This window comes from Hypomesus transpacificus, chromosome 2 (genome assembly GCF_021917145.1).
Source record: "Hypomesus transpacificus isolate Combined female chromosome 2, fHypTra1, whole genome shotgun sequence".
Taxonomy (NCBI): domain Eukaryota; kingdom Metazoa; phylum Chordata; class Actinopteri; order Osmeriformes; family Osmeridae; genus Hypomesus; species Hypomesus transpacificus.
In genome coordinates, this window is record NC_061061.1 from 14,294,148 (window position 1) to 14,319,715 (window position 25,568).

Below are 25,568 nucleotides of genomic sequence, written 5' to 3' on the forward strand. Positions count from 1 at the left end.
TTTTTGTCAGGGGACGTTTTTATTTGCTTGAAGACGATGTAGATGTTTGAGGTTATGGTACCATATTGCATTGCAGGGTTCAACTTCAAAGAGACCGACTCTATCTGTAAAGGAATACAACTAAGGTGTTTTTTACTTTTTTTTATAAGCTTTACTATTATTGGCTGGGTTTCCCAGATTCGTTAAGAAGCTCTTGACAATAAGTGCTTCTTAGGAGCGTTCTAAGAGCGTTATAGAGCGTTCTTGGAACGCTCTTAAGAAGCTCTTAGCGTTGAGAGCTTCTTAACGAATCTGGGAAACCCGGCCTTATTATTATTTATCGTTTATTTGCTAATTTTTATTAACTATTGTAACTTTTAGAAACAGATGTTCATCCTCTTGATGCAATTTCCCCCAAATAAGGAAACCATTTTGACGACGAGAACAGCAGACAAAGCTTTTGTTGTGTCGACACCTGCTGTGAGTCCAGAGGTAGCCTATGAAGTGACCATGTTAGGTGCCCTCTTAAAGTTTCCTGTTCTTTATGTCGTCCTTTCATTATCTTTCAGACAGATAACGTATGACGCAAGAGTTTAGCACATGGGAACTAAAGTACAAAACTAAAATCTATACCTACTGAGAGCAGCATTGGCCTACCTCGTAATGTCAAGCACACCACATTGCCATAGATTATTTTAAATTCTGTTATGTTGCCTGCTCATGTTTGTAGTGTATTGTGGAATTACATTTTTGAAAAAATATGTAAAATTGTGGGCAAATGCCCTTTTAATTAATTTGCGAACAACATAAAGGCATGCTATTTTTTTTTTTTTTAAATGTCACCATTTGAACCATGCCATCACAGCCCTAAACATTACAATAATAGGCACACACACCCACACCCAGCAACTCCCCCACCCACCTCCACACACACACATATACACACACAAAACACACACATCCCGCTTCTATTCTTCTCCACACAGTGGCAGGAAGTTCTCCCGATATCCGCAGTGCTTCTGAAAAAAGATTTAGAGAGAAAATTGTGGCAGATATTTGCAAAGGTTGGGGGCTGTTCAACAGACTGTTCACACGGTCCAATCTTCAACACAATCAGGAACATAGCAAGACCACAACTTAACAGGAAAAGACCAAGAGTGATACCCCCAAAAAGTTCCCATGCTGGTGAACCTAAAAACTGTTGTGGGACCAAGTTACTGGATTAAACTGTTAAGTGGCTGCTAGGAAGAGAGAGAAGAGTATCTCTTGAGTCTCTAGGAACATACTGGAACATCACTGGCCCAAGGATGCTAGTGCTGTGGATGGCCATTCTGCTGGCTTTAATCAGGATGTGTGCAGGTGAGTATTAAATCCATCTGATAAAATGTTTGACAGATGTGAGATGGAGGAATTTTATCCTCAAAAGAAAAAAAATCTCCAATTCGTATTCATCGTCTTCTCTCTTCTCATCGTCTATCTGGTCTCCAATGCCTAATCGACCTGTTGCATAAAATTACATTATATCTATTGAACTTTCCATATACTATACACATTAGACACAAATTATTTGTACATTATATGGCAATTATTTGAAAAGAGTATTTGAAGTAAACAATTGTCTGTCTGAATGTCCTTTCCTTTTAAACAAAACAGCTGAAGGGCAAATAATGGTGCAAATGAAAAATTCTGGTTAGAATCAGGATGACTAATTTGATAGTGTTAAGTAGGACTAATGTGAAATGTACATTTTTTATATTTGTTGACAGTTGTTTAGTGTCAGTTGTTTCCATGTATTTCATACTTTTTGTTCTGATGTTCTATTGTAACATGCAGACTCAGAACCATTTAATTATCATGGTTTTAATGTGACCTTCGTGAAGGGCCTATCTTTTAAATGAACAGAATGGCTTTTATAAGTAGTCTTAGACTAAGCTACAATATGTTTGATTCCAGCTCCATTGTGCAATCTGTCAGTGTTATGATTTCATTGTGAGGAATACACCTGCCAAACCCATTGTCCCTCTCCATTAAATTCCTCATCACCATGGCAATAACCTTCAACCTCCATCGCTTTCCAGTTCACGCCATTTCCTGTTACTATTCGCTTCTCCTGGAAACTTCCTGTTTGTTACAGGCTTATTTCCTGCTCTCTTAACAGTTTATGCAAAAGGATACCGTTTTCATGGCTTTAGCTTTGTCTACACGTTTTAATGAATGCTTGCTGATACATTACCACGTATAATAATGTGGCTATGAGGAAACTAAATGTGCATGCAGCACCAATTTACAAACTTTGGGAATTTAAAAACGCGATGTCACCCACAGCAGCATCACCTGGAGACCCATGGGGCCAGTGTCCCACCACCAGACAGTGCAAGGCCAAGTTTGCAGACGGATCATGTGACAAGGAGTGCACAGAACCTGAGTGTCTGATGGATGGCTTTGACTGTCTGAAGGACCAAGGCCAATGCAAGTAAGATACTCTTAACTCATTCTCTCTCAAAATGGATTCCTTGAACTGCTTGTGATGAAATCCCTATGATACTATTGACCTTAAAATTGCCTTTCTTGGCATTTTTGTGTGCCCTCCCAGTCCAGGCCATATCCAGTATTGCCGCGACCACTATGCCAACCAACACTGTGAGCAGGGCTGTGACAGCGCCCCCTGTGGCTGGGACGGGAGTGATTGCTTTAGACACCAGAGCCCTAAGTGGGCTAAAGGCACCCTTGTGCTCCACACGCGGGTCCCGTTGCAACATGGCACCTTCTCCAACAGCTCCTTTCTGTGGGCTCTCAGTATTCTGCTTAAAACCTCCCTTAAACTGCGAGGCTCAATGTCCCTTGACTCCAGCAAGGACCTCCTGAACTTTGACCCCCAGCATCTTGCTGAACTGTTGGCGCAAGTCGCGTCAAATGATGCAAATGGGTAGGTATATACAAAAACACACAAAAAAAAACGATTTTTGTGAAAGCCCGAGCACTGCCACACTCCACTAACGCAGATTATAATCTACTATATGAATCATAAGAATCCAAAAATCAAGCAGGGCATAATGATAGCCCTCCTTCCCATTTCAATAACGCTCCCCACCTCCTACTCCAACAGATCTGTGTTATTCCTCCAAGTGGACAACAGGCCGTGCTCCCGCCATGCTCCCGCTACCTGTTTCTTGCACGCCACAGAAGCAGCCAGTTTTCTGCGCGCTGTGATGTCACTGAACCGTGCGTCCCTCCCCTTCCCCCCAGACCTCCAGGCCATTGTAAGTGTGAGGGGGCTCCGAGAGGAAATAGGAGGAAGGGAGGAGGACAAGGTTGAACAGGAAACTGGTAGGTCTTTGTGTGCTGTTGTTACAGGAATTAGAACGTCTAGGAAATTTGATTTGGATCAACAGTACACTTACATTAGAAAAATTCAGATAAAACAATGTTTGCAAGAGAGACATTGCAAAGATCTCTCCTAATCACCTCTGTTCTCCCCACTTGTCCAGTAGAAGCTACACCCTCATGGCTGTGGGCTGTGATCGGTGTTGCGGTAGGTCTGACGCTGGCATTGGCCTTGGCGGTTGTCTTGGTGACCAGAAAGGTAAGAAGGAGTCGAACAGAGAGGGAGGTGGGAGAGAGGGTGAGGCACAGATCCACCGTCACCGACAACAGTGAGGGCGGGGCCAAAACTTGGGCACAGCACACACCTCATCGTGAGCGAAGGGGCAGAGCGGGGAGGGAGAAAGACAGGAACGGGATGAAGAAGAAGAAGAAAGCTAAGGAGGCAGAGAAGAAGAGAAGGAGGGAGCCGTTGGGGGAGGACGCCATTCGAATGCGGTAAGCAAATGTGGAGATCAAATCTAATCAGTCTCAATTCACACTGAATCTCGCTCAGTGAGTGTTTAATTTATATATTACCTAACATGACACACTGTACACTCTTCTTTCAGACCACTCAAAAGGAACCTGGACATTGGCAGTGACACTGACTTTACCCAGAGTTCCATGGAGGACATCAATGCCAGATGTTCCACACGCCAGGAGGATCCTTCTATCTGTGATCACAGAAGCATGGAGCAGAAACACTTCAGGGTCACTCCCAGCCAATCACAAAGCCCTAGGCCTATACAACGTATAAACATTTCCTGTTTATAGTGAATGTATCAATAGACTATTCATTTCATCCCCCTGTATTCCTTCAATGGTATGCATTACGGCATGATGTCATCATATATTTCAGCTCCTCCAAGAGGATGGGAGAGAAATGCTGTCCCTCCACTTCTGAGTCCTCCCAATCAGGTGAGCTCTCCAGTCTTACCCAGTCTTGATACTTATCCTACGTGAGTACAACTTTGGAATAGTGTTACAGACTAGGTTGGGCATGTATCTTTTAGAATCAGAATCAGGCATGTATCTTTTAGAATCAGAATCAGAATCAGGCATGTATCTTTTAGAATCAGAATCAGAATAAAGGTGGCTTGTGCGTAGTGCAATAGGTGTCAGATGGACTTAAAAATTGTAAATTTTACCAATACCTGGCCTATTGTTAGAGTTAAGGTACTCGACATTCACTGTGGATACGCCTTTACCAGTCAGCTCCTGTCCAGTGGTGTGGTCCTGATGGGTCGGTGGTCCTTATTCGGGCAGTGCGGAGTGGTCTCGATCGAGTGGTCCTTGAGCTGCTGCGGGCTGGGGTGCCGGTTAACAACACGGACCATACTGGTAATGCCTTCCCCACAACATTGTATAATGATAACACAAAATCGCAATCTCCCCATGTATAGAGAGGACGACTCATTTACTGCATCCATTCACACAAGATGACAGATATCCCAGATGAGTCAACATATACAGTATACAGAGTATAATATTGTGTCATGGAAGCGTTAATGTGCTTTTGAGAAGTCGTACATTGTAAGACTGCTCTATACTTTGACACTTAAGGGGATGAGTAACTGGTGTAACTTACCCATCTCTCTCACATCCCTTCTTGTGTCCCGTCTTTTCTCTTCCCTCTTCTTCCATCTCTTCAGCACCCCTGCTGCCCCTTTCTGATGCAGAACAAAGTTAATGAGTGCTGAGGCAGTGTGGATGTACCATATTAACCCCGCTCGCTTCCCCCCCCCCCTCCCCTGTCTCTCTTTCTCTCCCATTCTCGCTCTCTTTCTCTGTTATTATATCTCTCTTTATCAGTCTCTAGATTTGTCTCTCTTTCCTGGCTGATTCACTTGTCTTTCACCCTAATTTGCATCCCTGTCAGAATCGCTCCATTGTTCCCTCAGCATTTTTCACCCTCTGGGCTTGATCTCTGTTGTATAATGTTTGTTCACTGGCTGACTTACCAGTAGTCCCCCCTCTAATCTCTGTACCAACCTCCCTCCTTCTTTCCCTCACATCCCTCTAAATGCACTTTATCACTCAGGGAGATCAGCCCTCCACTGGGCATGCTCAGTAAACCACCTCTCTCTAACAAGAACCCTCACTCGTTATGGGGCAGCAGTGGACCTGCAAGACAACAAGGTACCCAAATGATTTATTTTATTTTAAAATGTATTGCGGAAACTGTCCCTAATTATCCCAACAATAGTCACTACTGGAATGTAATTGTAGAGTTTAGGCCCCTCCCACTCTGGCAGTGCCACATTGTGATCTGTTGGGGCTACTCTCATCTTCTACCAGGGGGAGACACCTCTATTTCTCGCCGCCCTTCACGGTTGCTACGATACTGCCAGGTTTCTTCTCCTCAACGGGGCCAATCAGGAATTGCATGATCGAAGAGGGCGTCGCCCACTGGATGTTGCCCGAGAGGGAATGCATCACCAGGTTTTGGAGCTCCTATTGGCTCACAGAGTTCAGAGAGGACCTATTCCGATTGATCCATCCAATGAGATGTTGTGGGATGAGCGTGGCCTCATGTACTCCCCCTGGCCCACTTCCCAGGGCGTACCTGGGAGGAGTTCCTCTTTCTCCGGGGTCATAGAACAACGATATATGACTCCACCTCCACCAAGGTAAACCATCTATCTTGTTATATTTTATCTATCAGGAGCAAGCCAATTATTATGTACACACCCATTACAATCTTTGATTGAGTAATCTATGCGATTGAAAATGCTTATTTCTTCTTTGACAGTAATTGGTCTATGGGCAGAGTACAGTGTCCCTCCCCCCAGAATTGGCGGCCACAGCTCAACCAATCAGCAACTGCATTGGTCACTCCAAGAATCATGGGTCGTCCACCTCGGCCAATCAGCACCCTGCAGGAAGTGACCTCAGAAGCAGAGGACGAAGACAGAGAAAGAGCACAGGAAGTTCCTAGAGCAGCCACCCCCCACTTTTTATTACCCCAGCCTGCTCCTCGACAACGGTCATTCTCCTGTACCCAGCATGCATTGCAGCGTCGCATTAGTACCCACCAACCTGCACCACCCCTTAATGTCGTCCACCTTGACACATCTAATGAGCCAATAGAGAGAGTGATAGTGGTCGCTCCCACAGATGCACCCACACAATCAGACCGCAGATCAAAAACTGATAATAGTGACATCACAAGTAAGGCCGAGGCAGCAAGCTCCACAAATGTAGAGCAGAGAAGCAAAAGTGAGAAATTAAATAACATGGCTGACTCTACTCAAACAGCACTATAAGCGCTGCACTAAATACTTTCCCACAAATGGGCATATGGGTGTTTACTTTACATTGAGATAACATTAGGTGAAGGATTCATTTGTGTTTATATGCATTTATGTCTGAAATTACAAACAAGCATCTGATTTGTATTACTGAAATAATACACCTGTATTGGGAGACAGAACTAAAGATTGTGAATACAGATTCTTTATTGTAAAGGAGGTAGAGAGAATACAGGTGTTTCACTGTACAGAGAAAAGACTGCACTGTTTATATACTCAATTAAAGAGTTCAAATGGACAGCACAGACACAGGTGTGCCTCATTCATAAAATACACACACAAGCCCAGTAGAAAAAAAAAAAGAGAAACACAAATTCTTTGGATTTTCTCTATTGCCCTCTCATTCTTGATTTCATCTCTGTTGTAACATAAAAAACACTACATATTTTAAATGCTAATAAAACAGCAATAATAATAATGTGTCATAAAAACAATAAAATGATAATGCAGTTGCCCAAGCCCCCCAACCAATGTGATGCAGTAACAAGTCCAGGTGGTGAAAAACAAAGCTCATGATCCATGATCCCAATACTAAAACCACAGATAGAAGTACACAAACAAACACACGTACACACACACTCCAAGTGCACATAAAAACACTCACATTCCAACTCTTAACCCATTCAACCAATAGCATGACAGTAATAACATAAAAATGTACTAACACATACAGAAATGATAACTGCAGCCGAGAGGAAAAAAGTGATATCATTCTTTTCCGCTGTCAATCTTTCCGTCAACTGTCGTTGAGGTGAAGAGGACGGGCCCCATCAGTCCGAGTTGTCAGAGTGGTCGCTTCCCGGGGACGTAGCAGAGGGGGGGGGGCTTCTTCCTGGCCACTTCCCATTAGTCTGCCAAGCCATAAATACATGAGTACAACAAAGACAGATGTTCACTCATGGGGAGTGGCAATGAACAAAAAGTCTGCATCGTTTTAACCCTCTTATTCTGTTGGTGGGAAGCAATGAAAGAAGTATCGCACCAAGGAAAGCTTGTGTATTTAAAGGGGCAATTGACTGCAAAACCGATTTTACCTTGTCATAGATGAATAACGACAGTTCGGTGGGTAAACTGAACATACCGTGAATATCAAAGTCCATTGACACCTCTTTCCTATTCAAATCTCAAAAAGAAAAAATTTGGCTGTAAAACGCTAGCTTTTCAACAAAGCTACCGGTCCTACGTAGGACCGGTGATCGCCTTTTTATTGGCTCTGGTCTGTATCTTTGTCACGCCCCAGAATTTACATCCAGACCAGCCCGAGGTAGCGTCTATCTCCCTCCGATACTAGTTTAGCTGCGTGCTGCTCTGTGTAGGCTACTTATAAGGAATTACAAAGAAGAACGTTTTGAATTATAACAAGGATATTGAAAATGGACCACGGTCGTAAATGCTGTGTTCCAGGCTGTACAGGGAAGGCTAACACTCACAGTCTTCCCAAGGAGCCAAACATTCAACAGGCATGGCTGCTGTTGTCTATGAGAAGATCCCGGCGAAGTTCGACACTCAATCATTCATTTGCTCTGAACATTTCACCCAAGACAGTTTTGACAACCTTGGACAATTTCAAGCAGGATTTGCTAGGAAGCTGAACCTGGAAAGAGGTGCTGTTCCGACCGTATGCTCATTGCAACCGCAAGCTATAAGGACAGTATGATGTTGTGCTAACAGTTATTAGCAATGCTAACGTTTCCTGTATATAGCATACCAGGTACTAGTAGAATGCTAAATACTTTTCTACACACATCAAATGACTCTAGCTAGACTAGCTGCAGTCGGCATTAGAAGGGAAGCTTCCAAAAAATAGCCAGAAAACTAACAGCAGTCTGGCTTATTGCTAACGCCTGTCTAGATAATCTATTTGAAAGAACAGGAGAAAGGCAGGTTCTAGATACAGGATACGTTAGCATTGCTAGTAACTGTTACTATTAACACCTAGACTGTAGGCATGTAAACAAGTTTAGCTTGCTAGTTAACGCAAGAGCATAGGTAGAATGTGTGATAATTTAGCCTAGTTTATTGGCAATGGGGCTAAGTTGATTCATGTTCCTGACTGTGTTTCATTCAAATAAATAACCTGTGTAATGAAAATCTACAATTCACGATGCATGTTTGTCAAGATCTTTGTCATGTTATTTTACAGCTACAGTTACAGCAAGATATCTAGAGCTAACTGAAGCCGAGTACAATCACGATATGGTTTGGTTGCTAAGCTGTAGCCTAACGTTCTACCCACCTAAGTCAATCCAGTTTGCTTCAACAACAGAAGTGGAAACAAGTAATGTTATCATTTCAAATGATATATAGTCAATCTGTTGAAAACAATGTTGTGTAGACACAATAGATTTATTTGCATGTTTTTATTTCAAGTCTCCAACTTCGGTGTTTCAGCGAGTGCTACTGTTGGCCGTGTTGCGTTTTTGCTCCCAGCTTCACTCTTGATAACCAACCAATCAGCGCGCAGCTTATCTAAATATTAATGAGCATACCATAAAAGGAGAAAAGCTAGTGTTTTTTCCCGGGAACATTTCAGAGGATCTGTCAGAGGGCATAGAACAGCACCCGGGCCATTTTCAACCCAACCAATGTTACATACCCTATTCGGAGACCTTAAGGAACAGTGTGAAATACCCAAAAAACCCAGTCAATTGCCCCTTTAAGACCTTTTTAAGGCCTTCTCTCACTCTCTGCCCCACTGCTGTTAAGTTCCACCTGTAGTCGTGTTGTTGCTTGTGCATCATCACCCCAGGCCATCTGTCTCCTCTGCTCAGTGGGGCATGTGTACCTAGTATGTAGTATCATGTGAGGTTGTTCTCCCTGCCAAATGGTTGCCATGTAATATATATATATATATATATATGTTGATGTTTAGATGGTCAGTGCTCCCATAAACTAAACTCAATTTCTATGGAAAATCTACATGCATTGTCATTCTATTACATAAATGATTAAACCCAAAGTGAGTTTTCTTTACTGAACTAAAAACGAGTAGAAAAGTCGAGATAAAAACAAGTATCTGGGTTTCCTCATAAAGAGCAACTCAGTTTACGGACGGCTATCATGGATATTTGACTGCGTTTGATGTGCTTTCTCAACAACTTTACGTGTGTTTTTGTTAGCTTTTGTTCTTGCACCAGAATCTGTATGTTTCCAAATAGAATGTCCTACCTGTGCTCCCATCTGATAGGCCGAGGGCTCTCCATTCATGGGTGCAACCCCGAGGAAGACGTCAGCTGATGCAGAGATAAAAGGACCCAGAGTCATGGTTACGAGTCCCAAAACACAATCAATTCAGATTCTAAATGTAATATGGTTTTAAACCTGGGACAGACCATTATTACTGTCTGGAAAAAATACTGTGTGATATCATCTATGGCATATTTCTCAATGCGAGGTTTTACATCCTAACCTGTGGAGTTGGGAGTGTGCGGCGAGTCCTCGTTCTGTGGCGCACCCAGGGCCGTCTTCATGGCATAGATGTTGGCCTCTTCCTGGAACTTGCCAATGTTCTTCTTGTAGCGGATTCTCTTGTTTCCAAACCAATTGGACACCTTTAGGAATTCAAATACGAGGGTCAAAACATCTCTGTACTTAAGACTCAAATCTGATGGTGTCTTCACAAGAATACAGCTGTGGACCAGGCTGTTTGTGACAATTCTAAAAAGGTCATAGTGTATGACTACCTGCCCATGTAAAGCCAGACTACCTGAGAAACGGTGATGCTACACTGTTTAGCTAGTTCTTCTTTGGCCTCTTCACTAGGGTAGGGGTTAGACAGGTGGGAGTAGAAGTACTCATTCAGGACTTCTGTCGCCTGCTTGCTGAAGTTGCGTCTCTTCCGCCTGACAAGGCAGAGAACGTTGTTTCAGTGGCAGCACTTTCCAAACTGCAGCAGTGTAAGCGTGCGTACGTGCACACACACACACACACACACACACACACACACACCTTGCATCCAGGAAACGCGAGCGCAGGATCATGACGGCCTCACAGGTGCTCTGTTTCAGCTGGGTCTGGATGGAGCTGAACTTGCGGTGGATGATGGCCACCATGCGTTCGATCTCCCTTGGCGACACAGGCCGTGTGCGTGACTGCTCCCTCAACAGGTTCATCACATGGGTGGTGAATTCGCTACATGCCTGAGGGAGACAGTAGGGCGGGGGTGGGGGTTGGAGGCATACAGAGACACAATGACCGACTTAACATCTACAAGCAATGCTTTTTTATGTCAGCAGCCTTTGGGCTTCAGATACTAAGTGCCCATCCATTTAAATTCTCTGCACCCAGCCTTTCCCCCCGTTACATGAGATGTTGAAGCAGGGGTGTTACTGAATCAAGTGTACAAACTAAAACAACCCCTGAAGTGTCAAAATGACTGGTAAACACTGCTTTGCCAAAAACATTTAGTGAACAGAATTATATTTAGCAACCCATTTTTTGAAAACAAGTAGCTTCTGAACGATGTCTCCTATACCAACTGTATTAGAAAATATGATACTTCAGAGTGGAAAATGTGTTTTAGTTGAATTGTAACAAAATGTATACATTCCGGGCACTTCTAATAAAACTGACCAATAGAATGCGACGGAGAAATAGGCTTGACGTGTAATATGGTTGCACTTTACATATCATGCACTGCTGTTGTAGCAGGTGTAAGCAGTCCCTAGTTAGTAGCACCCATCCCTTTGCCATTGATAATGTTAGGATATAGGGAGACACCAGTAAACATTCTTCCACCTCAGGTTGGTCTGCTCTCATGAACAGTACCTGCTCATATTTCTCCAGTTCAGTGTGATAGATGTTGCGAATCTGGCTCAACTTGCTTTTGTAGTCCGAATGCTCCAGTGAGCTGTCGGGTGACATCCCTCCCGTACTGGTGGCTGCAGACACTGCCGCCGCCGCCCCACCCCCTTTCTCTGGGCCAGCCACACCCTCAGCCAGCAACATGTTGTCCAATCGCACCAGCTGAGGGTCCTGTGGCTCCTCCTCTTGAGCATTTCTCATTGATAAGCCTGGAAGAACAGATAAAGGCCTAGTTTGTATTTACAGTGCGTAGACATCAGCACTCATTTGTACAACATGAGATGGACGGGCGAACAACGCACAAGTGCACCAGCGCAGTCCCCCCAAATGTTCTGTAGGGAACACACAATATCAAACGTTATGACCCGGTAGCAGTGTTTACATTTTTTTGTTCAAGTCTCATAAGCACCACACTCCCACATCTGGTTTAGGGGAAATGTATGAATGTTACAAAAACAACATGACACAAATGTTAAACAAGTTATACAGGAAATAAGGTTACATTCAAGTCACTGTACAAATAGTCACTATCAAATGACATAAAAACATTTGCAGAGGTTGCAGGCGACTGCCCAACCAACTCAGTGGCATTCTATGCACAGAAGATTGTGTCTCGTTTGTCTCCTCCCTCTACACAGCTTACATTATCCTTGTGTTTACAATTATATTATGATTTACAAAAAAAGCTGACTACTTCCTTTGAAACTAAATCTTGATCCACTCAGTATGAACACTATATCTATACACATCGACAGAGTGGTTGTGCACTCTCCAGCAGTTGCACGTGTGTGTGTTCTTTCTCAAGCCTGGTTCACCTCTGCAAACATTAATATGCATTTATATACAGTATGATTATATACCATCTAAATGACTGACTGAAGGAATTCCAGTTTAAATCCAAATGTAGGTTTGAGGGCTGTTTAAAAAGTAAAATCAATAAAGCACTATAACTATTGGATCAAAGACACTATCAAGACGATTTCAGAAATAGATAAGACATAATAAAACACAATAAAAAGGCTGAAAGCTAGCTACAAAATGAGAACACCTACCAGTTTTTTCTTTGATCTCGCACAAGACGCTGAACAAAGCTGGTTTCATACGATGACAATTCAGTGCATGTTTTCTGTAGATTGAAAAGATGATTTGCTATAGTCAGCTATAATTTCGTTAAGAAACTAACTAGCTAACTGTGTGACTTTTGACCAAAGGCAATTAGGCAATTTAACATCAGGCTGCAAAAATCTAACTAGTTATACACTGTATTAGCTGTACAGTAACCAGGAAACAATCGATTTAACAACCTAGGCTACAATGTATAACGTATAACATAATTTTGGCTAGCTCTGGCTAATAAACTTGGCTTGGCTGCAACAGCATCTATCTTATATATTTTAGCCAGTAAGCATTTTGGTTAGGGCTTTGTAGACAATATATGAGGACATTTGATATCAAGTCTTAGCTGTAAGTATTTATGGTGAGTTAACAATTACGTAGTTACTGTAGTAAGCTTTTGAATACTGAAACGTCTCCGGCACAACGTTAATGTTGACAATTTGAGTGATAACCTGACAAATCCATGACTGGATAGGACAGATGGACATGCTAAGCTACCTAGGTTAGCGTGAATGACAATTATCTCGCTCCCTACTACTAGCTAACTAGCAAAATGGCTAACAATTCATAGGCTAGCTAACGAACACATTAGCAAGTTTTTATCAACTTCAGGTCACGTAAACAAAGCAAAGTGTTTAGTGCTGTACAACTGTCTCGTTGTACCTGAACACAACAACATCACGTGGGAAAAGTGCTCGGGGATGCACATTAAAACCTTTAGAAAAGTTTTCCACGAGCTACAATGAGAAACACAAACAACAAATATTTATAGAGCTGGAGCTAGCTACGCTAAATGCTTTGAAGTAGTCCGCAATTGCTAACTAGCCAATTAGCAAAACACCCCCGAGCTCCATTAAATAATTGAGGCTATAGTACAAACTATCCACTTGCAACATATAACTTTTTTTCTTGGGCATTGAGCCAAATGAAGATCAGAAAGACTTGGTCTAACTCGCTTAGGTTACCTATGCTGTTTTGTATACTTTTATATAAAAAAAGAATACATTACAAACTTTGCTTGTGCTTCGTCCAAACTTTGGTCGGTGATGGTCATTATTTGTTGCAATATATCACCAATGTCTCTTCTGGCTTCGTGACCATTTTCGGCGACTTCGAGGCCTTGGTCACCATCTTGGCGATGTTGAGAGGATGGATGGACCGAGTTTAGGGCGTGCATACCGGAGTGAGCGCTCAAGCTTAGTCCCCGGCCGTTGGAAGGCCCATTGCCCGAGAGAGGCTGCTGCTGCAACATCTTGAGCGGCGCACAGTGGCAGTTACTCACACCCTTCAAAAGTTTCACACACTAGTGTCCCCTAGCGATTGACAAAGTAAAAAACAAGAAAATAATACTATAGCGACACGGGACTAAAGTGGACTAGTCTGTGTGTTTGATTTAGAAAAGCAATATAGAAAAAATGAATAATCTTGATCTGAATAATCATGATAAAAGCCATTTTATTAATTTGATCTGAGCTCTGATTCCAAACATAAAAAATTTCTTATAAAAACAAATCAAAATATAGCTGCAAGCAGCAATGTGGTGGCCAAGCAGGTCAGATGACCCAGAAGAAACTTTCGACATCTAGTGACTGCGGTTTACCTGGCTTTCTTTGCAGTGGCTTATAGTCTCGCTAAACAGAGAATCAGAGACATGACAAGCTTGTCAGCTTTGGCTGGATTTGAACCTCTGACGTTGCCAGGACACCAATTTATCCTAGTGAGCTATTCTCAGTGCTGGAAATCAGATTTCAGTGACTGCGTAAAAATATAAAGAATTTTTCCTGTGGCAAGCGGTTGTCAGATTTGTCCCAAGTTTAAACAGCTGTAATTCAGTCCTATTTTGATATGTCAATGTGATTGTGGTCTGAAGATAATCTGTGTAAAAGTTGGTGAATATTTGATACATTTTGAGTAGGACAAAAACGTTTTATTAATTAATGAAAATGGCGGCATCAATTTGGCTGGTATCACAAGTTAACATGTGTCAGACATGGGATCGCCCCCCTAGAGGTTAGAGGACACATATCTGTAAAGCACAATAAATCGGATTCTTCATGAGTATAAATCCCCTGAGAATGAAACATTATCGTGGCCATTATGATTATACTGCTCGACAGCTACTGTCACATACCTGGCTTCACTAAACAGATAAACCAGTATCATGACATGCCTGAGACTTTGCCTGGATTCGAACCTACGACCTTGCACTTCAACGGAGCCAGTCTATCCCAGTGAGCCATTATCAGCACTGGATGTGTACAGTTACTGAATACAAAAAGGAAGCCGTTTCTCCTGTGGCACGCATGGTCAGATTTGGCCCGAGTTTATACAGCTGTAATTCAGTCATATTTTTACATGGCAAGGTGATTGTGGTCTGAAGATAATCTGTGCCAAATCTGGTGAATATTGGATACATTGTGTAGGAGTAAGGAAAAAAGTTCATTATTCATTCATTCAAAATGGCGGCCTCATCAATTCGTGTGGTATCACGCGTTAACATGCATCAGACGCGGGATCTCCTAAGATATCACGAGACATAGGAATTGCTTAAATACGCCAAACAAATCAACAGTTATTGGTCAAAACACAATCCTACCTATTGTAATGCCCCCTAGAGGTCAAATGACACTACCTGTCTCAAACCTCTTAATAAGAGGGCCTTGAGTCCATACACCAAGTTTGGAGTCAATGCATCAAAGCTTGGCTAAGATATTACCTCACTTTCTTTTTCCGGATCAGTTGCTCAATTTGATTGGCTGTAACTAACAAACGGTTGCAGAAATCAAAACGCCATGTGATGTCTTTTGTGAGGCTTGGTCTGAAAATGTTTGCCTATTGCAGCGCCACCTAGAGGTGAAATGGCATGACCTATTTTGGACTTCTTTAGAACAGGGTCCCTCGTCCCTATACCAAATTTGTTGTCAATGCAGTAAAGAGGTGCTGAGATATGACCTCACTTCTTTTATGGTGGCTTGGTTGACGATTTTGATTGGCTGATGACTTTGATTGGCTGTTCCAGTCGAGTGTAGAAAGTCTAAAAAACATGTGATTTCTTTTGTGTGGCTTGGTCTGAAGATGATCTGTGCCAAATTTGGTGAAGATTGGACAAACCTTATAGGAGAGGTAGCGAAAAAACGTTATATTCAAAATGGCGGCCACATCAATTCAGCCACATCAATTTGATGTGGCTGTATGTAACAAACGGTTGCGAAAATCAAAGCTCCAGGGGATAATTTTTGTGAGGCTTGGTCTGAAGATCATCTGTGGCAATTTTGAAGAAGATTCGACAAGAATTGTAGGAGGAGTAGCGAAAAAACGCTTTTCCTTTACATTCAAAATGGCGGAGAATCTATAGAACTGGGTATGACTGGGTATGAGTGCGTTGAACTCGTCTTGATCCAGGGAATCCAACGATACCTCATTTTGGACAATGGGGCATATGGTTCAAAAGTAACATGTGTAAACACACCTTCAACTTTGACCCATTGGTGGCGCTAGATGGTTGGAATGGGAGACATGAAACTTGGTGAAATTGATGAGGGGACTGGTCCCAAATAGTGTGCCAAAATTCACAACTTCTGACCAATTGGTTCTAGGGGCTGCCATAGACTCCCATGGCAGAAGAAGATGTATAATAATAATAATAATAAGAAGAAGAATACGTAGAAACACTTAAGGTGGCTTCGCCACTTCGCGGCTTGGCCACCAATTAAAAGTATTCCCTCTGCTTTTTTCACTCTGTCATAATCATTTCTAGACTAGACTGTTGTCATTTGTCTAGGTTACTTCTACTTCTCGTTTAGCTCTGTCTTGTCAACAGGATGTGTGCCAAAACCACAGAAGTGTTAGAGTAGCAGGGTGCCTGTTTCAACATGCTGTCTTTGAAAGTAAGGCAAAGGCATTTTCTATAGAAAGAGCATATAAAGCAGACCTGACTCTTACAATCAGCTCATGCCTTAACTCTAGTAGGACTACTTATTTACAATACAAACAAAGCCGTACTTGACGTTTCACAGTAATGTTTCATAATGCCATGACGCAGACAGAAGGTGGCCAAATAAATAAGGGGGGGTTGGGGTAAAAAGAGGAACAGGAAGAGAGAAAGAGAAGACTGACAGACAGACAGTGTTGGAGAAAGCTTGACATGCTTGTGAAGCTAAAGGCATAGCAGGTTGTTTTCACAAAACATTTAGTCAACCAAGTAAAGAATGCTGTGCCTACTCAATGCTGGTAATAGAAGATGAGATTGATCAAATACTAGATTGAAGGAAGAAAAAGGTAAGAAAATAGTAACTTACTTCAATTTTGTTTGAAAAAGTTAGGACACACTCTAGGGGCAAGTAACGCCCTGAGTTGCATTTTTGAGCTGTACATGATGAAACCTGTCATTCTGGTTTCTTATTGATATTCCATCTGCTATTAGAGCCTATTATGAATACATCTGCAGTAGTTGATCAGTTTGTGGTAAATCTACAGTGAAGTTGTATTAACATTAGCTATACAGTTAACACTTTGAGGTTTGTTATGTTGCTGTAACACTAATCAGGACAGTATATATCATAATATTTCCTGTCTTAAAGTTGTCGCTTTCATCAAAAATAGATTAAATCCAGTGGAAACTTCCCAATGGAAGTGGATGTTACCATGGAATCGTCAGAACGTGAAGTTGCAGTTTCTGAAGAGCAACACTTGGAGCCTCTTATAATTATTGAAGAGGGGGACATTACTGAGAACACAGTCGTTGGAGGACCAGAGACCATGACTGAAAACATGTGTGATGATGAAGATAGTATACAGGAGGCTGGACAAGTAGGAAAACTCAGCAGTAATAGTGAAGAGGATGGAGACCCTGGAGAATACCCATGTCAGGTTAAACAAGAGTACAACATAGAAGAAACCAATAGATATTCAGTAACAAACAAAGAAGAAAAAGCATATCCAGGTTCTGACAAAGTAGAGGAACCAGGTGGTGGAAGAACAGAAGAAACTGAGAACAACCAAGAGATTATTAAAAAAGAAACAGATGGAGAGACAGCAGATAGAGATCACAAGAGACAAAGTCAGGTAGGAATCCGGACGGAAGAAATACAAGCCCAAAATACTGAAGAAGACCCCAAGTTGCACATAGAAACATCAACACAGGCTCTACAAGTGGATACAAACAACGTTTTACCATCTGACCGGCCACTGAATGAGATGTTCAGCACGGTAGACACTCAAAAGCAGGTTAGAAAAACCTACTGTATTTTTTGTGTAGAGCCAGTAAATGCTCTTGTGTCAACATGTCACAATCACATTGATTCAATTTGCGAGTCTTTTGAGGGAAAAAGGTTTTATCTTTGTTACCGTCCCCAAAATATTAAATTGATTGCAATGAATCTTTGACATTCTAAACCACCCCCAACCTGAATCTGGAGGAAGATCAGGGGTGATTATATTGTACCACTATGTGGGTGTATCAGAAACTATGCCACAATAAACCAAGAGGAGAAAATGATACAATTCTATAGCCACAATTTCTTCCTCTTTTTTTCCCTCCTCTGACTTTGTCAGGCTCGACGATTAACCCCTGATTTCCCAGACACACTTTACGAGCTGCTGTGCACATTGCAAGAAGGAAGACGTCTGAATGACCAGCGCTGCTCTTTCAACATGGAGATAGGGGGGAGGAGGAGGAGGTGCCACTCTGAACCCAGTGTCACCATGCCAACCAACAGAGGTGACAGGAAGGCTCTGTTTGTGACAATTGTCTAATGAGAATTGCCATTTGAGGACACAAACTGATCTGTTATGGTTTCTATAACACACGTTTCGTTCCAACAAAAGTAAACTTCTATTAGTTTAGTTTGTAATTTTTTGTGTGAAGATTGTTGAAAACCAACACTTATATTGAGATAATGTTTACACTAGGTTTATTGGCGTGATACTGAAATTCAGATGATCCGCGTGGAGCTTATCTCACACTCATCTAACTCCTTTCCCCTCTCCATTTTCAACAGTGGTTTTTTCCTCCATGACTTCACTGCAGAAAGAGGAGTTCTTTGAGTTTGTTGCTACATCGCAGGCACGTCGACTGGACGACCAGCGGGCAGAGTCATTAAAAACCCCCCCTCCTAAACCCAAAGCTAACAGGATACGGAGCAGTATAAAACTCTCCATAGTGAGAAAACCTCCCCCAGTAGCAGTACCCAAGGAGGACTTGTACAACATGATTCTCAGCTCACAAGTATGTGGTTTTAACTGTGATAAGCCTATGGAATTTTTGGGGGCGTCAATTTCCATTGCATACCCTTATGTCTTTTGGCTTAACCTCACCACTTTCTCCTCCTGTAGGGTTAGGGCTTTCATGGTGGCTTAAATCATCTCATGTGCTGTTAACTTGAAAAGCTAAGTTATGTGGGTGTTACTTTTGGTGTAAAGTCTACCCTCTGTGGTCCTTTCAGGCACAGGGCAGACTGGAGGAGCAGCGAAGTGCCGCCCCAGGTCCCATGGATGACGAGGACTTTTTCTCTTTACTGCTGAGGGTTCAGGGGGGACGCATGGACGAGCAGAGGACTGAGCTTTCCACAGCTGTCAGTACCTGAGAGCGCACGAGAAAATGGATGGGAAACAAATAATGCAATTCATTCCGAATGCTGGCGCAGCTTTGATCTGTCAACATTTTTTCTGGATATGTGTTTTGAGTCTGTGTTGAGAGTGTTGTATGACATAACGGTGCAATAGTGTAGTCATAATGTAGGCCTGTGTCAGAATGTGAATAATATGGGCAATTTTTACTGCAGTTTTCCTGACCAATTTGACTAATTCCTGCTTCTTTGAAGATGTCTTGTGGAATCACCTATTAATAGCCATTTACTTATATCTACAGTCTTTTCGCCTTAGCTATATTGTTCCCAACTTTTTTTGTTACAATCGTATAGGTGTAAATAACAAACAAGCAATGCAATCCTTTAGGCCCAACAGCTCTGAAAGAATAATTTAACAGCATTGGACAGTGTTTCCATATTGCTGGACAATGCTCCTCAGGAAAATAAACAAGACGGTGAAGGTCACAATGACTCGTTTATTTGCTCATTTACTTTGTGGGAATGACAAATATATAGCTATGTCTATCTACTTCGGTTACTTCAGTTATTACATGCAATTTATCAGGGTAGCACACAGCTACAGCCAGAGGGGCCTTTGGAAAACACTGACATCTTTTTGAGCACCACGCCAACTGCATGAGTTCTCGATGTTCGTAAATAGTTTTGGGGAAGGTGAAAGTAAATGACGTAGAATACTTCAGTTGGTTCCTCAAAGCTCTATAAGTATGCAGGTTTATTATAACTATGGCCACTCTATGTGGTGTGCTACAGTAAAGTAGTGCTCGCAATGAAAAAGCTGAGATGTCATGTGTCCAACTGTCTGAAAATGTAAGCATAGAGGGGACACGTTAGGCATTAAAGTGTAAAGAAATGTTTAGCCAGTGAAAGTTGTCACATTTCATCCATTTGCAGCATTAGCCTGGTAGAGTTACAGGGTAGTAAGCAACCAAGACTAACTTACAGTACCTCATAGAAAACCTTTTTGGTTTGGTTTTGATAAAATAGGCCCTTGAGAACCATTTCCAGTAACAAAATTATGCAAATAAATAAGTCACATGCCGTGGGACTGGACTGGTCTTTTCCACAATTATGGGGAAGTTCAGTGTCTATGTTTGTGACAACTGCCTCACCCTGACACTTATCCCATTCTCTTTTACTCTGGTGGAAAGGCTCAACAATGTAAAATAACGAATCCCTTTTGGTGCTAGAAAGCAAGTGTGGGTCACAGGAAGTGTAGGCCTATGAATAATAATTATTGTTTAAAAAAAGACTTCTTTCATTTCTATGTGATAAAGGAAATCATCTGACGAGTGAGACAGAATCCTGGTAGGAAAAAAAGATGTGCAAAAATAATGACGGTGGTTCATGAATGCAGTTGGCCTATGAATAGAGACCATGGGGTCACAAAAAGTAAAAGGTTAGTTCACGGTTGAGATATTTCTGCAAATGTGAATAAAACAAGTCCCCTATCAACATTCCTACATTCATTAGCTGTGCATTAGTAAGACAACATTTTAAGAGTTTTGGAAAGATATCCATTCTCGCTTCTCCACGGTAAATGAAATCCACTTGATACTTCTGCATGTTCTTTGGCTCTGGGTCTATGGAGTTAGATTAGTTTCATAATTCAAACAAACAAACGCAACACGATTCAAACAAATTTAACACGATCCAAACAAACGTAACACGATTCATACAAACATAACACGATTCAAACAAACAAACGTAACACGATTCAAACAAACGTAACACGATTCACAAATGTATTTCGTGATTCACAATTGTAACGCGATTCACAAATAAATGACCCTATTACATTCGTTTGCAACCTGACAAACACAAGTTACAAATCCCTGCATTCGTTGGTGTGAATCCTTGCATTCGTTCGTGTGGATTTTTGGAACTTTCCTGACGCGCTTTGATCCACAAATGCATTTTTTCTAAAAGATATCCTCAGCAGCCTATCAGATCGTCTCTTCCAATTTTAGCCAATCATATTAACGTGTCTATGTGGACTTCAACAACCTGCCATAATGACGGACATCGTCTCATTCAGATAATGAGCAATGTCGTCTGGTAGCATGTAGGTGAAATATTGCTTGTTAATCTTATTAAACCGATGATCATACCTGATTAAATATTGTTGAGAATGGCAGGATTCATGTTTAGTCATTTTCCGTGTTTCCTAGGCTAACGCAGAGCCCGTCTACCCATATTAGACATTCTCCGGTGATTGGCTAAAATTGGAAGAGACGATCTGATAGGCTGCTGAGGATATCTTTTAGAAAAAATGCATTTGTGGCTCAAAGCGCGTCAGGAAAGTTCCAAAAATCCACACGAACGAATGCAAGGATTCACACCAACGAATGCAGGGATTTGTAACTTGTGTTTGTCAGGTTGCAAACGAATGTAATAGGGTCATTTATTTGTGAATCGCGTTACAATTGTGAATCACGAAATACATTTGTGAATCGTGTTACGTTTGTTTGAATCGTGTTACGTTTGTTTGTTTGAATCGTGTTATGTTTGTATGAATCGTGTTACGTTTGTTTGGATCGTGTTAAATTTGTTTGAATCGTGTTGCGTTTGTTTGTTTGAATTATGAAACTAATCTAACTCCATATGGGTCTGGTTCAGTTTTTTTTTCCGTGTGCTGTCTTGTGATTCCATGATCCCGCCTTGATGACATCATCAAAACAAGGCTGTGGAAGCGTTTCGAATTCAGTACGGCAACGCGTTTCTTAATTCTCATTTGAAGGGAATACTTGAGGTTGGTATTTAGTAAGGTAGGCTAAGGAACTATAAAAATAAGAAGTTATTATTCGTCAGTTTTGGTTGTGTGTTGGTATCGGCTACGCCAATACAAAATCTTTTTTAAATGAGGTCGTAAAAGCGAATGGAAAGTATTGAAAGTGAATTTTAACTGGTCATGTCTGAGACAGTTTTATCTGAAATATATGAAAATGTTGACGCCACTGTACCGACCGAGTTTCGAATGTTCGAATGTATCACACAAATCAGGATGCTACTAGTAGGGCCAATGGGGTTGGGATTTTTGCAATGTATATAGTCAGGTTTCACGTCTTCGACTAAATATCATCAAATGTATTCATATCCACATTTTAGTATGCTGGTTAAAATAAACTTCCAACTGTTTATTTTCGTTTCCTCAGATGTTTTCCCTTGTTGCCCTGCTGATCATAAGCCTACCAACAGATGGAGACACCGCGCCTATCACCTGCTACAATGACGAAGGAGTTGCTGTTGACTGGTGAGGATAGTTTTGTTGTCTGTATTAAATGTTTTATATTTGCAGTTGTAGCAAAGACTATAGAAGCACTTCCAGTACTCTAAGGTTGTAATATGTGAAATTGAGACGTTGGCGGCTTAGCAGCTTACTTCAACCCCCACCCCTTGTCGCTCTCCAGGTTCTATATCTACAAACTGCCACATAAGCATGGTAGCAAAACTCAAAACGATGGGCAGAAGTATCTACTAATGGATAAAGGGAGTGAGAGATGGACGGACGGGAAAGTCCTGGTGAACGACAGCACTGGAGCACTAGGGAGGACAGTGGGGCAGCTATATCAGCAAGAAAAGGTCTGCTGTGTTTTGTACCCCTTCCCAATATCATGTCTTAGTTACATCAGAGCTGGGATAGAGCTATGGAAGACTTCAGTCACAGTCTAATGACTACAGTCACAACAAATCAACACCATATTCAAAAAGTGTAACAACGATATTCTGTTGTTTCTCACTGATAAGACAGATCAGTAGAAAATATGCTGTATTTAATGTGTGTGGTTTCATTTCAGAGCAGTGAGCTTGCCTATATCTTGTACAATGACCAGAGTCCACCCGAGGCTATGGGCGACAGATGGTTTAATCAAAGTGGAAACAGAGGGGGGCATACTAAGGGTGAGATAGAGGCCAGCTAAATTATCACACGTTTCACATAATCATTTTTTACACAGTTTCACTCCATTGTTCAAAGTGTATGGTATCTAAACGGGAAGTATGCTAATCATTTGCAGTCAGACTTAACATGAGCAAAGTATTACATTTGCATGTAATACATTTGCAACAACTTGCATGTGAAGAGGATCTTAGCTAATTATATCAAAGTTGAGGTATAGCGGTAGAACCTGATAGTTGTCACAGGTGTGAGCAGCACTTCTAATCGGTTAGCATGGTTGGACATTGAAATCATGGTTTGATTTTTCACAACAGGTGTTGTGCTTCTGGATAAGAATCAGGGGTTTTGGCTGGTCCACAGCACGCCTCGCTTCCCCCCAGTACAGAAGAAAGGGCCGTATTCTTACCCGAGCACTGGTGTGATCAACGGACAGAACTTCATCTGTGTCACTTATCCACTGGAGCGCTTTCAGACCATTGGTGAGAAGATGAGTCACCTATCATTTGGAAAGATAAACTTCCATAAGAAAAATGTATTGTGGAACAGGATGTAAACGGTGTATAAAAGGAAAATATGATGACATCCTGTTGGCAACCCTGTTCTTTAAAAGAAAAAGGAATATTGGATGATTTGGGACTAATAGTGGTCAATAACTTTCAAATATTTTCATGTTTTGTACCTTTTACCATTTTCATTTCTGTTGTCTGTTATACAAAATGTTTCAATTGTGCAAAGTTGACAATACCCATGAACTAAACAGCATGTGTATAAGCATTACTTACCAGTTTTTTTTTAGCATATTATTGTGGAAGTGCAACTACAGCCTCACCCGTCCACCCAGCAACTAGCGCCGTAACCATAGCAATGTCTAATCGAGAGTAATCCTTTCTCGATGGCAGTGTAACCATAGAGACAGTGCATCTCCAGCTGTGACTGTTTGCTCCATCAGTTTTATGTATCTTCACGAGTGTTGAGATGGGCACCATTAAGTTAGGTATCGCACTCCTGTTGAGCGCTTCTATTGTAAGTGTCTTCAAGCCATAGCGCACCGTGGTAAGCCTAGATATGTTTAAAGATATGATTAAACAAGAATCTAAAGTTTGTGGTAGTCTGTGCATGGCTGTGCACTCGGCCTAGAGTTTAGTGTGGACAACTTCCTGTCAATTTGCTGATGTAGATGTTCGCTGAATCATTCAAGGGATTCCTCCTCATGTCCTTCCTTTGTCTATTGCAGGAGAACAGTTGCAGATAAACCAGCCTAACGTGTATGACTGTGATGTTCCTGCCTCCTTGGCTAGTCTGGTGCCCTCCATAGCTGCTGTGTGTAAGAAGAACCAAATGACCAACAGCATCTTTCCATACACCAGGCCTGCAGCCAACCGCAGCATGTCTCTCACCTCTTTGGGTGGAACAAAATTCATAAGTTTTGCAAAAGGGGCATCATTCAATAATGGTAAGGCACCAGTTTGTGTGATCAGCCTTTATATCTTGTGCTGGTTCTTATGCAACAAAGGGAAAACATTAATTTGTGTATGTTATCTGGCATTTGCATAAAGCATTCAGTGGCTTGATAACTATTTATCCTTCTATCAACTTTGATTGTTGATACTTGATACAGTGTTGAACTCGCCCTATCCTTCATCTCTCTCCTATCAGACCTGTACCACTCCTGGGTCGCCCCCACCCTCCAGTCCAACCTTCTGGTCCAGTTCTGGGTGCGCTCGACGGGCATACTCCCATCGAATTGCACCCTGGGTTGGAAAGTCTTAGACATCACCAGCCTCTCCCCAGGCCAGAAGTTCACCTACAAAGCCAGCCAGGACCACTCAAAGTGGGCCATCAGCACCAAGGGGAACTGGGTATGCGTGGGCGACATTAACCGCAACCAGGCGGAGGAGAAGCGTGGAGGCGGGACAGTGTGCCAGCAGGATGCCCTGGTGTGGAAGGCGTACAGGATGGCAGCGCTGCAGTGTCAGATGTGTGGGGGAACCATAGCAAACTGTGCCACCTCTGTAGGGTGAGCTACAGCACTTACAGGGAGGGAAGGGAAACGAAAAGTTGTTTTGTCAGTCATCTCTGAGTGGAAATTTTGCACAAATCTATTTTTATCATGCCTACTGAAACAAAATTGAAATGCTGCTTCTGATCATGACTAACATTCTTTACATGTAAAACAGGTGCACTTTGCTTTGAGGTTGTTACTGTAGCAACCAGTGGTAGCCTTATGGCCATTCAACTATAATTGTTGAAAAATCTTAGGTTTTTTATGTTTTGTATGTGCCATTGTGAATGCAACTAATTATTTGGATCAATTTGTGGTCGAGCGGTGTTGTTGGATTTATGTGTGTGTATGCTTGGTTTTGGTACTGTTGTTGAAATGTAGTTCTCTTTTCTGAAATGAAGATGAGAAAAAGAGTTTGTGGTGAGGACATCTTTTGCAAGTAAATATGATCTCTTCAAAAACGATTATGCTGTAACATTGCATTAACATAT

General features: G+C 41.9%; 4 protein-coding genes across 10 annotated transcripts; 3 read left to right on the top strand and 1 right to left on the bottom strand.

Moving 5' to 3' along the window:
• Window positions 1-285: 285 nt before the first annotated feature.
• notchl (notch receptor, like) lies at window positions 286-7,239 on the top strand. Of its 4 annotated transcripts, none has more exons than XM_047030267.1 (11): window positions 286-1,338; window positions 2,305-2,452; window positions 2,573-2,905; window positions 3,086-3,306; window positions 3,468-3,798; window positions 3,912-4,093; window positions 4,202-4,260; window positions 4,554-4,683; window positions 5,384-5,481; window positions 5,641-5,972; window positions 6,095-7,239. In XM_047030267.1, exons 1-11 carry the CDS (start codon window positions 1,287-1,289, stop codon window positions 6,606-6,608), a joined length of 2,400 nt encoding a protein of 799 aa, XP_046886223.1. In that variant the 5' UTR covers window positions 286-1,286; the 3' UTR covers window positions 6,609-7,239. The 4 variants fall into 4 exon arrangements, with proteins under 4 accessions (XP_046886223.1, XP_046886231.1, XP_046886241.1 ...); XM_047030275.1 differs by having other exon boundaries at window positions 3,471-3,798; XM_047030285.1 differs by having other exon boundaries at window positions 2,308-2,452.
• pbx2 (pre-B-cell leukemia homeobox 2) lies at window positions 6,777-16,937 on the bottom strand. Its single transcript, XM_047030305.1, has 9 exons — window positions 16,871-16,937; window positions 13,586-13,885; window positions 12,509-12,582; window positions 11,421-11,665; window positions 10,602-10,792; window positions 10,360-10,495; window positions 10,063-10,204; window positions 9,822-9,886; window positions 6,777-7,504 (listed from the first exon to the last, which is right to left on the bottom strand). Exons 2-9 carry the CDS (start codon window positions 13,822-13,824, stop codon window positions 7,424-7,426), a joined length of 1,173 nt encoding a protein of 390 aa, XP_046886261.1. The 5' UTR covers window positions 13,825-13,885; window positions 16,871-16,937; the 3' UTR covers window positions 6,777-7,423.
• Window positions 16,483-19,624, top strand: LOC124474310 (G-protein-signaling modulator 2). Its single transcript, XM_047030318.1, has 5 exons — window positions 16,483-16,850; window positions 17,175-17,798; window positions 18,126-18,291; window positions 18,572-18,798; window positions 19,016-19,624. The coding sequence occupies exons 2-5, from the start codon at window positions 17,199-17,201 to the stop codon at window positions 19,154-19,156; spliced, it is 1,134 nt and encodes a 377-aa protein (XP_046886274.1). The 5' UTR covers window positions 16,483-16,850; window positions 17,175-17,198; the 3' UTR covers window positions 19,157-19,624.
• Window positions 19,625-21,524: 1,900 nt separating this feature from the next.
• dnase2 (deoxyribonuclease II, lysosomal) lies at window positions 21,525-25,490 on the top strand. Of its 4 annotated transcripts, none has more exons than XM_047026483.1 (8): window positions 21,525-21,555; window positions 21,861-21,929; window positions 22,333-22,430; window positions 22,588-22,759; window positions 22,975-23,077; window positions 23,390-23,554; window positions 24,310-24,528; window positions 24,732-25,490. In XM_047026483.1, the coding sequence occupies exons 1-8, from the start codon at window positions 21,526-21,528 to the stop codon at window positions 25,094-25,096; spliced, it is 1,221 nt and encodes a 406-aa protein (XP_046882439.1). In that variant the 5' UTR covers window position 21,525; the 3' UTR covers window positions 25,097-25,490. The 4 variants fall into 4 exon arrangements, with proteins under 4 accessions (XP_046882439.1, XP_046882466.1, XP_046882457.1 ...); XM_047026510.1 differs by having other exon boundaries at window positions 21,550-21,568; XM_047026501.1 differs by lacking the exon at window positions 21,525-21,555 and having other exon boundaries at window positions 21,730-21,945.
• Window positions 25,491-25,568: the final 78 nt, after the last annotated feature.